Genomic DNA, 13,783 nt, shown 5'->3' with positions numbered 1-13,783 from the left:
GGTCCTCAGCCAGCCTGCCCTGCTGGCCCCTGTCTCAGCGCAGGGAGCCGCTGTTCACTCTCAGCCCTGAAATTACATGTCTGGGGCTGTCAGTAACAGTGCACATCCTCCAACCGGGGCACTCACTGTAGCTCTAACCCCACCCGGACTGCAGGCCCCCGCACTCTGCCCCTTCCAGAGTCAGACTGGTGTCAGGGGCCATGCCCCTCAGCCCTGGCTCCCTCACGGGTCATCTGTCCACCCCCTTCCCAGAGGCAGCCCCTCAATAGCTGGCAAATGTGAGCCCTCTGTGAACCCCAGTTCTGGCTGCCCAGTGTTGGTGCCTTTCCAGGGCCTGAGGTGTGAGCCCTCCCTGCCAGCCGGGTCGGGTTCAACAGGCCGAGTCCTGGAGGCAGCTCAAAGTTCACTTCTCGTAAATGTAAATAGAAGGTGCCTGGGGCTAGGAAACCTTTACTGGAACAGATCCCATTGTAGCCTCAGCTGGAAAGGGGAGGGAGGAGAGGGATGCTGTGAAAGGTTTGTTTTTTTTCACTGAAAGTTTTTGTTACTTTATTTTAATATAATTTCAAATTTACTGAAAAGTTTAAAGTACAAGGAACTTCCTGCAAATCCTTTATCCAGGCTCACCAGCTGCTTGCCTCTTGCTCCACTTGCTTCAGGCATTCTATCAATATCCATGTAGGGAGCCCTGGTGGCGCAGCGGTTAAGGGCTCGGCTGATGGAAAGGTTGGAGCTTGGAACCCCCAGGTGCTCTACGCTCCTACGGGAGAAAGCTTCCATAAAGATTACAGCTCGGAAACCCTGTGGGGCAGTTCTCCTGTCTTAGAGGATTGCTATGCGTCGGAATCGACTAGATCCCTGGAAGCGGACCACCAGGCTTTTCCCCCCGTGGCGTTGCCGCATAGCAGTGGGTCACAAACCGCTTGTGCCACCCAGGGATGCACACCCATTATTCTCTAGACTGACCCTCAGCTTGAGGTTTGCCTTCCTCGTGATGAGATTCAGGTGGCGAATTTTGGGGTGACAGTACCACCAAGGTGGTGTAGGTGGCATGTGGCATCTGTCTAGCTGGTGATGTCAGCTGCGCTCGCCTGGGTAAGGTGGTGTCTGCCACGTTTCTCCAGGAGGAAGTGAACTGTTTCTGGCCTTGTAATTAATAAGTAATTTGTGGGGATGCTCTCACAGTGTGTAAAACTCCTGTTCTTCATCAGGCTCTCACCCGCTGGTTCCCGGCTTCGTTGACTGTTCCTGTCCTTCTGTGCCGTTAGCTGGCGTTCCTCTGTAAGGAGGAGCAGCCCCTTCTCCTACGTGGTTTTTCCCTCCATCTGTCTCTCTGTCGTTGTTGCTGTGGAGTCGATTCCGACTCATGGCGACGCGGTGTGTGTGAATAGAACTGCTCCGTAGGGCTTGCAAGGAAGCAGATTGCCAGGCCTCTCTTCCAAGGAGTCTCCAGGAGGGTTTGAAATGCCACCTTTGTGCTAGTGGTCGAGCATCTAACTGTTTGTGCCACTCAGGGACTCCTCCTCTTACAAAGACAACATATATTTGCTGTGTAGTAATTTAAACTAAGTCAGAGGTGGAGTACCAAAATAGCTATACTCTTTAAGCACTAGGCTGTATACTGGAAATTTTAATTCTTACCGTAACCGTATAAAACACGGGGTGAGGCCGAGGCCTCTTGTTAAACACAGGGAAGCCGCTGAACCTTTCCGTTTGGCCTACCTTCAGAGCTCAGCATCTCTGGCACACTGTGGTATCTCATGGCACATTTCCTCAGTCCAGGTGGTAGCATTTGCACAGGTAACAGCAGAATAACAGAAGACTGACTTCTGGTTTAAGGCCCTCTCTCCCGCTGTGTAATTCTCTGTCTACATGAAACTTAAGTCTGAGGACTTGAGTATGTGGCTTGTCCCATTGTCTCCCCCAGAGGAAATTTCATGTGTTTATTAGAGAGTGACTCGCCTGTCCTCTTGTTTCTGTAAATGTCCTGGAATTCCCTAACCCTTTTATTTTCTTCCTATAGGAATTTGCTTGCTAGAAAACAAATTGCAAGACTTGACAAACAAAATGACTTGGGATGGAAGTTATTTGGAAAAGTACCACTCCGAGAGAATGCTCAGAAAGATTCAAAGAAAATACAAAAGGTATACAAGCTGTGGGGGCCCAGGGAGATGCCGCTGTGCGTGCAGCCTGTGCTTACGAGCCTCACGGAAATGCCCGTTTCTGCGGCTCTGAAGTTGTGTGTGCTCTGCCTTCTCTGCATGCCAGGCTCCTGAGACTCAAGTCTGTTTTTGGGATGTGGGTGGCTCTGTTCTAACCTTTCTCATTTCTTAGAGCTTGTAACAGGTGCACGGGAAAGTTCAGTTTGCAGACTGGCTTTATCTTGATTTAATTAATCGGGTTTTCAGTCATGGTTGCAAATGTGCCGAGAGTTAAGTTTCTCTCAGTTTTGTCTGATGTGAAGCATTCTCCCTTTCTGACCCCACGGGTGCACTGGACTGTAATCGTTCCTGTTCTGCCTTGGAGGAGGGGGAGGCCGGTGCCCTCAGGCCCTGGTGTGGAACCCCCGAAGAAGCTACTCCACTTGTCTGGGGGATGGGGGCCGTGCCTGTAGGGTGGCCCAGCCCTGTGGTGGCCTGGAGGACAACACCTGGTGCAGGTACTCACCTCTGAGAGGGGGCTGGTGCACAGACCCACCGAGGCCAGGTGTGTCCACACCCACTTGGCGGCCCTGCCTGTTGTCAGCTGCAGCTTCTCCTAGCCCTGTCTCCCAGCTTCCTCGGCCTGGCTTGCACAGCCTGCTGTTGGCCCAGTGCTGGGCACGGCCTGTGCAGCCTCACCCTCTCCAGCCACAGCTTGTGCCCATGAAGGCTTGTTCAGTAAACACTCTGAGGACCCATCAAGTGCTGAGTGTGTGCTCAGCCGGGGTTTGTAACCCAGCAGCTGCTCAGGAGCACCCCCTCGTGGGGAAACACTGCTCAGGAGCCAAGCCCAGTGCAGGTAACGTGTGAGAAGGCTGCACAGAGGACCCAGTGCAGGGTGGGAGAGATGCTGATCGTGGGGTCAGCACGGAAAGTCATCGTAGCTGGTATGGAGTCCCTGGGGCGGGGGGGTGGGGGGCGCAGGCGGCTAAGCATTTGACTCTTAGCCAAAAGGTTGGAGGTTCAAACCCACCCAGAGGCACCTTGGAAGGCCCAGTGATCTGCTTCCGAAAGGTCATAGCCTTGAAAATCCTTTGTGACAGTTCTACTCTGCACACGTGGGGTCACCGTGGGTCAGAATGGGCTCAATGGTACCTATCAACAATAACAATCTTAAATGAGCCAGCACTTGTATTTCTAGCTCATTTAAAACTCGCAGCAGCCACAGAGGAGGACACTATTCCCAATGCTCATGTTATAAGGGAGCACAGAGGCCAGGAATGTACCTACAGTCACACGCTGCTCAGTAGCAGATGCGCTGGGTGGGGTGCAGCCAAGCCAGGCTAGCAAGGGAAGGCCAGGAGGGGAGGGTGGGAGGGGAGAGAGGGAAGGAAGGCCAGGAGGGGAGACAGGCAGGGGAGGGCAGGAGGGGAGGCCAGGAGAGGAGACAGGGAGGGGAGGCCAGGACGGGAGGCTGGAGAGGAGGCTGGGAGGGGAGGCCAGGAGAGGAGGCTGGGAGGGGAGGCCAGGACAGGAGGCTGGAGAGGAGACTAGGAGGGGAGGCCAGGAGAGGAGGGTGGGAGGGGAGGCCGGGAGGGGAGACAGGGAGGGGAGGCCAGGAGAGGAGGCTGGGAGGGGAGGCCAGGAGAAGAGGCTGGGAGGGGAGGTCAGGAGGGGAGGCCAGGAGAAGAGGCTGGGAGGGGAGATCAGGAGGGGATGCCAGGAGAGGAGGCTGGAGAGGAGGTGGGACAGTGTCGAGCTGCAGCTTGGCCGGGGAGCAGGGAGAGGGTTGCTCTTGAGCCTGTGTGCTGTGCTTGGACCTGCCTTCATCCTGGAGGCCCTGGGGAGCCCCTGAGGGTTCCTGGAAAGACCCGTGAGCCCACCCTGGCAAGAAGGTGGCTTTTGGTCTGGTCCAGGTGTGGCCTGACCTAGGGTGCAGTGACAGGGGCTGCAGAAGGGCCACCATGGGCATAAATGATGAAACTGACACATCTGCCAGATGTCCAGGTGTGGTGGGCGTCCAGGTGTGGTGGGCGTCCAGGTGTGGTGGGCGTCCAGGTGTGGTGGGCGTCCAGGTGGGCGTCGAGGTGGGCGTGGTCGTGGGCTTCACAGGCTTTGTGCTTTACGCCTGGGCAAATTAAATGTGCTCTGAATGTCACGATTGGACCCAGGAGTTGTTGAATTTGAATCACTTTTTGTGTGGGCTTATTAAAATAGCATACCATTAAAGTCTGTGAGTTTGTATGTGAAGCTCAGCTATAAACTGAGAAAATTAAGTAGCCAACTTGTTAGAAATTTTTAACAGGAATGCCCACTTTCAAAAGAACAAATTATGTTAAGTAGACTCTCCACAGATTCTTCATGTACCTGCGTCATGTTTAATTCCTTTCAGTTACCTTTTTAGTACCCTGTTGGTTTTACTAAAGACGAGCATGGATTAGGTTCTTGAACTTGGAGGATTTTGTTGTGGACTGAGATGACCAGGGCAGCTACTCACAGGGTAACACTATTGCACAGTGGCGGGGCCCACCTGGCTTCCATCATCAATAATAAAACAACGTTACTGTACCTGTGAGTCACGCGGTCCTGCCCGTGACCTGCTTGTTTGTGCCCATGTCTCTGGCCGCTCATCTGTGCCCCAGCTGAGTTGGGAGGGGTGGAGGGAGTCAGGGCAGGGACCTGCTACTCTGGGGGCCACTGGGCACCAAGTATTGTGGGGCTGCTGTCATGGACTTCAGCTGGTGAAGCCCCCGATTTTTTTTTTTTAATTTTTATTGTGCTTTAAGTGAAAGTTTACAAATCAAGTCAGTCTCTAACACAAAAACTTACATAGACCTTGCTACATACTCTGAACTGCTCTCCCCACAATGAGACAGCCTGCTTCCTCCCTCCACTCTCTCTTTGCATGTCCATTTCACCAGCTTCTAACCCCCTCTACCCTCTCATCTCCCCTCCAGGGAGGAGATGCCAACATAGTCTCAAGTGTCCGCCTGATCCAAGAAGCTCACTCCTCACCAGCATCCCTCTCCAACCCATTGTCCAGTCCAATCCCTGTCTGAGGAGTTTGAAGCCCGCAATTTAAAGAGGCTCATGCTGGGCCTCGAGTGTCCAGACCTGTGACCCAATGTGGGGAGAGTAACTCCAGCTTGAGTTACAGTATAAGTAAGATTTTGGAAAGCTCCCGTTCCTTTCCCCTCTCTCTTTGGAACGTGTGCCCTGTAGGAGCAGCAGCGTTGCATGTGGCCAAGAACATGGCCTACTCTGTCTCCCGGCTCAGCCACAGTTTGGCTGTGTGGCTTTGGGCAAGTTACTTGACTTTTTGAGCCCCATTTTTCTTATCTTTAAAATTTGGAGAATAATAGCACCTTCCTCCGAGCCGCAGTGTCGTGTCTGTGCAGTGTACTGAGAATAGCGTTGAAGACAGGAAGTGCTGTACGAGGTTTGCTGTACTGTTGTTCCTTGCACACAATGAAAGGATGGGCTGAGCCCTCCATACTCCATAGATCCCAGGTGGGGCCAGGCTTGTGCTTGGGCATTGGGAGCAGATGGCGGGGAGCCGGAGGTGGTGTGCACACGGGCTCGGTTCTCCGCGGCTGCAGGCCTGGGTTTGCTCTTACTGTGGCCGTGGGCCACTTACTTCTTCTGTTTCCTAATCTGCGACCTGGGCGTCATGAGGTCTGCCCAGGGGGGTTGCTGTACATTAAGAGATTGCATGTGCAGTTTGTGCCCAGGGTCAGTGCCCACGGTGGCATAGGAGGTGGCTGAGATGCTGTAAGTGGGCTGCCAGGGTACTCAGAGGTATGTCTGATTTAACTCTGACTGGGCCGCATTCTCTTGGCTTGGCATTAAATACACACCATCCTTTGGGAAACCGTGGTGGTGCAGTGGTTAAGCGCTTGGCTGCTAACTGAAAGGTCGGTGGTTCGAACCCACCAGCCGTTTCACAGGACAAGGATGTGGCAGTCTGCTTCTGTAAAGACTAAACCCAAAAAACCCACTGCCATCGAGTTGATTTTGACTTCTAGTGACGCTATAGGACAAAGTAGAGCTGCCCCATAGAGTTTTCAAGGAGCGCTTGGTGAATTTTGAACTGCCGACCTTATAGTTAACCACTACGCCACCAGGGTTTCCTCTGTAAAGATTAAAGCCTTGGAAATCCTTTGGGGGCAGTTCTACCCTGTCCTGTAGGGTCACAATGAGTCGGGATTGACTTGATGGCAGTGGGTAACCATCCTTTGGGAAATGGTCTTTTCAGTTATCTTTTCAAATGTTGTAAAAACATTGAAAAATTAAATCATATTTTCTTCTGCTTACATCCTGATTTCAGGGAGATTTTGATTATGGGGGAAGACGATTGAGGATAGAAGAATTACACTAAGACAGCAGTTCTCAGTGTGGACCTCAGGCCAGTAACATGGTCATCCCTTGGGCGTGTGTTAGACATACAAGTCCACAGCCGTCACCCAGACACGGGAAGCTAACTCCAGGGCTGGGGCCCGGCAGTGTGTGTTTTCATAAGCCCTCCAGGTGACTCTGACCAGGTGGAATTTGAGAAGCGCTGCATAAGCAGGGATGATGGGATGCTGGGAGAGAAAGAGCAGGTGCATCAAGCCCAGAGGACTCCAGGGCACGTGGTTTGGTGGTTGCACGTGAACCGGAGAAGCTTTGAACATGAAGGTGGGGAGTGTATCCTTGTATACAGCTGCCCCCAGGCCCCCACAGTGGGCTGGTGCGCTAGGGATCTGCTGTCAGGCTAGCCGGATGGTGACAGCTGTCAGAGTGCAGGCCTCGCCTTATGCACACAGGGCACCTTCTTTCTCGGAGTCCACTGTCTTTTCACTCGTTCCACAGGTTTGATCCACCAGGTACATCCATCTGGAATTACAGTGGAGGGCAAGGCTCCCTGGAGCTTACCCTGGGCCGGAAGGGACTGGTTTGGACAGGCAGCTCCACAGGACAGTGACTCTGGGGGTTTTGCATCACAAACAAGTTTCTCCAAAACCAAGTGTTCAGGGTTGCCAAGGACTGGCGCCAGTCTGGAGGTCGAGTCTCAGCCCTTGTCTCACTTGGCCCATCAGCAGGCTTTGACCTGGTTGACCTCTCCCTGGCCCTGGGCAGGCCTTCCCAGCCACCACACTCTTTGTTTATGTTAAGTGGGGAGGAGCAGCTCAGAGAAGGAGGGTGAGAATGGTTGCACAACTCAGAGAATGTAATCAACATCACCGAATTTTACTTGTAGAAATTTGAATTAGCGTAAACTTGAATATAGTGTGTATATTCTCAACAACTGCAAGAAAATTAAATTATTAAAGAAATAAATAGAGCAGGTCTCAGTTCCGGTAAGACAGAGTAAGTACCCTTCAGTGAATGCGGCTGTACAACCGTACAGAGTGCACGGAGCAGCTACTTGAGGACTCTGATGAAGAGCAGCAGGTGGATTGGGGAAGAAGACCAGAATTTGCAGTACCGCTAAACTGGTGTTGAGTCACCATTTTTCCCCTCCGGTATCACCCAGCCTGAACTCGAGGTGGCCCCAGACCTGGCAATGGCCATTTGCGTGCCCAGGAGCACTGGGAGAGGCCCTCCAGGTCTGGTTTGAGGAGTGGAACAGGAGTCTCATAACACTCAGAGTTTTTTCTTTCTTTGTTCTTTCGCACCCTGGCCCTAAGCAGTCTCCTGGCAGTGGCAGCAGTGGGGGGTGCCAGGAGCCCATAGCTCTCAGGAAGCGGCACTGACTGGAGATTTGTTACCCCGATCTTTATTCTCTCTCTCCTCCTGACACTTGTAGACATAGTTGTGGGAAGTTTGTGGCTAGAGAACCAGAAAAGAGAGACCCAGGGAACCAGGAAGTATCAAAGAGGTTATGGAGACGAGGACCCTGGGAAGGTGACCCCTTAATGAACTCCTGTGGATGCATGGATCTGACCCTAAATAGCATACAAACTGTTTAGTCCCTAACTAAACTTTAGGATAGAATACCACACAAATCCTGGTGGTACACAGGTGGGGCACATCTGAAAAGTCCTGCCAAGGCTTTGAAAACTGACCTTGGGACCACAAGTCATGGAAAACTGGCTGGAACTTGTGGCTAGAATCCAACCAGGCCAAGTGCTTACTACTACAAAGATATCGACATTCTCCATAGGGTTTAGACAAGACCCAGAGACATAACACAAGATTCAGAATATCTAGAATGCAATCCAAAACTACTTGACATATGAAAGACCAGGAAAACCTCAGTTCGCATGGGAACAGACGTCAATGCTGATATAACACAAATGTTAGAACTATCCAACAAAGACTTTGAGGCAGCCATTACAAGAATGCTCTGACAGGTAAGGGTGAACACTCTTGAGATGGAAAGATAGAAATTATCAGTGAAGAAGTAAAATGTAAAGAGCTAAATGGAAATTTTATAACTGAAAAATACAGTAGCTGAAATAAAATTTTAAAAAACAAACTAACTGGATAGACTCAACACAGAGTGGGTGAGAGGAGAGTCAGTGAACTTGAAGACAGATTAATATAGAAATTAGCTAATCTGAACAATAAGAGAAAAATTAAAAAAAAAAAAAATGAACAGAGCCTTGGAGACGTGTTGAGCAGTGTTAGAAGATTAACATTCGTGTTACCAGAGTCCCAGGAGAGAAGAGATAGTGAAATGCAGAAAAAATGTTGGAGCACACAGGACACAGTCAGAGAACTCCCATGCCTGGACACACATATCAGAACCAAATCAGTGAAAATAAAGACAAATGCAAAGCATTACCCACTGGGGAGCAACAACTTGAATGACTATAAATTTCTTATCAGAAACCATGGAGGCCAGAAGGAACTAGGACAACATTTTTAAAGTGCTGAAACAAAAGGATTGTCAACCCAGAATTCTGTATCCAGCAAAAATACCCTTCAGGAATGAAGACGAACTGAAGATGAACACTAAGAGATGAGCAGGCATGCTGTAAAGGAAGTGGTAAAAGGAGGTGCTTCAGACAGAGGGGACATCAAACTAGGAGGAAACATGGAACGTCAGGAAGGAAGAGGAGCAACCACAGTAAATGTCCGGATAAGTGTAGTGAATTATTCTCGTTGAGTTCTTTGGAACATGTTTGGCTGAAAGCTAAAGTCATAATGTCTGGAGTTTTCAGCTACGTAGACATAATATTTATAAGACAATTGCGGTAGAAAGGAGGAAGGGATATGGTGGTGACGCTTCTACATTCCACTTGAAGTGGTAAAATATTGCTTCTAAGTAGGTTGTGGGAAATTAAATATGTATATTATGACCCTAGATCAACCACAAACCATAGAAAGAGAAAAGCGTAATAGATAAATTAAAATGGAATCCTAAAAAGGGTTAAAAAAAAAAGAAGAAATGAGAAAGGAAAAATTAAGGAAACAAACAGAAAACAATAAGATAGTAGACCCAAGTCTAAACGTATCAATAATTACGTTAAATGTAAATAAATGATTTGAACACACCGATTAAAAGACACATTGTCAGAATGGATTAAAAAAAAATGACAAGTATATTCTGTCTACAAGAAACTCACCTCAAATATGATGATATATGTAGGTTAATTAAAAGTAAAAGATGGAAAAAGAAATACCATGAAAACGCTAATCAGAATTATGATGGAGTAGATGTACCTAATGTCAGACAAAGGAGACTTAAAAACAAAGAAAATTAGCAGTGATAAAATGGGGCATTCAGTGATGCAGTCAGTTCACCAAGAAGACCGAGCGATCCTAAATGTGTATGCCGCTGATAACAGTTGTGAATTACACAAGGCAAAACCAGACAGAACTGAAAGTAGAAACTGACAAGTCCACGGTTGTAACCGAAGATGTCAACGCTCTTCTCTCAGTGGCCCACAGAACCGTAGACAGAAACTAAACAACACCAACAACCAGCTGGATCTATGTGAGCTTGGCAGAAGACTTCACCCTCCAAAAATACACACATCCTTTAGTGCACATGGAACATTCACCAAGGTAAATCATAACCTGGGTTAAAAAAGAAACTTAAAAAATTTTAAAGAATTTAAAATTATACAAAGTATGTTTTCTGACCACAGTAGAATTGTGTAATAACAGAAAGTAACCAGAACATCTCTAAAAACTTGAAAACTAAACAACCCAACCTAAACCAGAACCAGACCTGTTGCCTTCAAGTCAATTCTGACTCACAGCAAACCTACAGGATGGAATAGAATTGTCCCACAGGGTTTCCAAGGAGCAACTGGTGGATTCGAAGTGCCAACCTGATGGTTAGCGGCTGAGGTCTTAACCACTGCGCCACCAGTAAACGACACACTTCTACGTAATTCATGGGGAAGTCATGAGGAAAATGAGGGAATATTCTGACGTGAATGAAAATACAGCATATCAAGATTGTGGGACAGAGTGCAAGCACCGCTTTGCGGGAAATTCATAGCATTAAATCACCAGGAAAAGAAGAAAGGTTGCAAACCAGTAATTAATTTTCTACCTGTTACCTGAGTAGGGAGGTTTCTTAGGGCCTCGGGTGCAGTATCTGGAAAGAAAGGGTGGGGCCAGGTGGGGAGGAGGCGATGCTGAGAGCACCTGTGTGTGTCACTGTTACCGCTGTGACAAACTACACAAATGTCTTCTCTTACAGTTCTGGGGGTCAGAAGTCCGAAATGAATCTTTTGGGTTAATATTAGGGTATTGGCAGGGCTGGTTCCTTCTGGAGGCTCAAAACCAAAACCAGACCCTTTGTCATTTGAGTCAGTTTCAACTCCCAGCGACCCTGTAGGACTGAGTAGAACTGCCCCAGAGGGTTTCCAAGGCTGTAGTCTTTATGGAAGCAGGCGCCACATCTTTCTCCCACAGAGCAGCTGGTGCATTCAAACTGCCAACGTTTTGGTTAGCACCCGAGTGCTTTAACCACTGTGCCACCAGGGCTCCCTGGAGGCTCCGAGGGGATAATCTGATCCTTTCTCTCCCAACTCCTGGATGCTGCCACCATTCCTTGGCTTGTGGCCCCATCACTCTCACGGCCTCCCCGTTCTGCAGTGACTGTCCCTCTGCTGCCCTCTCGTAAGGACACTGATGTCACACCAGGCCCACCCAGCTAACCCAGAAGGATCTCCCCTCTTGAGATCCTTCACTGATCACCCTGCACAGCCCTTGTCCCCTGTAAGGTCACATGTGCACAGGTTCTGGGGGTGGGTGGTCAGGATGGAATGAGACCATGTGTGTCTGACTTGGCCCCGGGGCTGACACGTGGGGAGTGTCTGGTAAGTGTTACTGGCCATCAGGTTCCAAAGGTTCTGAGTAGAATTCCAGCTGCTGGCGCTCTTTGCGGCTCTAGTTGGAGCTTGGGTTATTCCTTGTAAGTCCCTGGGGGGCTCACATCAGTGGCTGTCCTTTTGCCCGTGGGAAGGGAGCTGAAAAATGGTAGTAGTAGTAGTGTGAGAACCTGTCTAACTTCAGGGGGGCAGTGACCAGGATCAGCCCAAAGCTGATGCCCAGGAGGTGGAGGTCAGACATACTGCCACTCTCCAACCTTTTGACCAGTTCTGACAGCAGCCGGCACTCTCTGCTTCTCTGCTGGGTTCCATAATTTGTTGCAATGGCCGCACAGAACTCACAGACCATACCTACAGTTAAGTGGTTTATTAAGGAACAGGCTACAACTCGGGGTCAGGATCAGTAAGCATGTAGGCAGGGTCTGGAAGGTCCCCCCCCACCGTCCCCGCCCAGTGGAGAGCACATCCCTGCCTTCTTCAGTGCAGGACAGCTCTCTCAGCTCCTCTTGGCCCTCAAGCAGGCCTTTCTCTCTGGAGCTGCACGAGAGGTCACCTGGAGGGGTGTCTTTGAAGGAGAAGTAGGAAGGTTTTGGTTTGTTTTTTTCCATTTTTTGGTGGGTGGGTAGGGAGGAGAGAGCAATCTCCGCAGATAGAATGGTATGGCCAAGTTAGGGAGGGCTGAAAGAGCCTTGGTGCCCAGGGGTGGGAGGCGGCTTGTAGAGTGGACTGCAGCTGGGCAGGGCCACTGGGTGGCATCAGGAGGGCAGGCCCAAGGGGCGGGCTGGTGGCCGGCTCGGTGCCCTGCTAAGGAGCACATTTAGCTGCTACTTTGGTTTGCTTGTTTGGCTTTGGTTTTAGTTTTACTTTTGGCTGTAAACGTTAACACAGTACATGTAGAAATCTGATATAATGTAATGAAAACTAGCGTCACCCCTAATCCTGTCACCCAGAGAACCACTCCTGCCGCTCTGGTTGTTCTCTGTACATACAGTAAGTCATGTCACTCCTCTACTTAAGAGTGGCTGGGTGGCGTAAAAGGTTAAGCACTTGACTACTAGCCAGAAGTTTGGCAGTTTGAACCCACCCCGAGGTGCCTCAGAAGACAGGCCTGTCGATCTGCTTCTGAAAGGTCACAGCTTTGGACACCCTGTGAAGTAGTTCTACTCTGCACACATGGGGTCGCCATGGGTCAGAACTGACACGAGAAGGCAACTAACAACAACAATCTCTATTTAAAATTTCCCAGTGGTTTCTTATCACATGTGACTAAAAAGCACACCCCTTATCACCACCTGACAAGGACCCCACTCCCCATGATCTGACTGCTGCGCACCTTGGCCACATGACTTTCTGTCCCTTGGGGTCCCAGCTGTCTCCTCTGGGGCCTCTACCTGCAGCTCCTCCCATGACCTCATTGTCTCAGGGTTTCCCGAGCCCACCCTGAGCCACTCCACCGTGTGCCTCACGGTACGTCCTGCGCTGGCCTTTTGCTGTCTCAGACCCTCCTATGTGTTGCTGGACATACACCCACAAGAGTAGGTGAGGCTGGGCTGTGTTGTTGCCAGGTCCTGGGCAGCGCCCACTGTCAGCCAGGCCCGTTCATACCCCACTTTGTTAACGGTCTTCTTGCTTCTGCTACGTGTGCAGGGCTTGGCGTCTTCCTCCGCTGTCGCCTTGTGACTCACTGAGGCGGTGGGCTTTGGTCAGCTATGCCGTGGTGGGGCACTGACGGTGCTGCTCAGGCACCTTCGCGTCCCTGAGAAACCCAGTGCCCTGCAGCAGGGTGGGTTTGCCAGCACCTGCTCCCGTGCCACGATGGACAGGTGAACGCACTTCACCTCCCTGACCTCAAAGGGCAGTGGTGGCCATGTTGTAGATAAAGCAAGCGAGCCACACATCCCATGTCATAGTGAACATGCAGGAGGCCTGGGATGAGCACTGGTCATCTCAGACCACCATCCATCACGCCGCAGTCAGGAGAGACTAAGATCGCTGTGAGCTCTGGTGTCAATCTGAGACAGAGAGGCTCTGCGAACTTCTGTTATTGCTCCCTTTCCCGTTTTAGCATTTAGTAAAAGTCAGCTTGTCCCGTGGTATAGTATGAATATAGTTAAGACTTTGTAAATGGTGTACAGTTCTCAGATTTGTGATGGAAGCTGTATTGGTGAAGTGACTTGCAGGCTGTAGCCTGCCAGAGAAGATGGCCAACGTGTTTGGTGAACACAGCGTGTACCTCGACTCAGCCCCGTATTGATTTAGTGAGCGTGTTGACTTGCGGCAATGAGTGCATGTGGCACCAGGTGCTTGGCTGGGGACCTGGGTGTTGGTAGGAGGCCTGTAGAGGCTGAGGACAGAGCTACACTGTGA

At 50.3% G+C, this 13,783-nt stretch overlaps 1 protein-coding gene across 5 annotated transcripts in view; it reads left to right on the top strand.

The window, feature by feature from the left end:
• Positions 1-13,783, top strand: part of TBC1D14 (TBC1 domain family member 14) — a 90,678-nt gene that overhangs the window by 39,626 nt on the left and 37,269 nt on the right. For 4 of the 5 annotated variants that reach the window (XM_003422739.4, XM_064286213.1, XM_064286211.1 and 1 more), the window contains one exon: positions 2,024-2,144. The exons of the other annotated variant lie outside the window; for it this stretch is intronic. In XM_003422739.4, the coding sequence (XP_003422787.1) occupies positions 2,024-2,144 (121 nt within the window). The remainder of the gene's footprint in view (positions 1-2,023; positions 2,145-13,783) is intronic. 5 annotated transcript variants of the gene reach the window in all.

The sequence above is a fragment of the Loxodonta africana genome, chromosome 5, assembly GCF_030014295.1.
Source record: "Loxodonta africana isolate mLoxAfr1 chromosome 5, mLoxAfr1.hap2, whole genome shotgun sequence".
Lineage (NCBI taxonomy): Eukaryota > Metazoa > Chordata > Mammalia > Proboscidea > Elephantidae > Loxodonta > Loxodonta africana.
The sequence above is the reverse complement of the archived record's forward strand: the minus strand, read 5'-3'. Positions and strand labels throughout refer to the sequence as shown.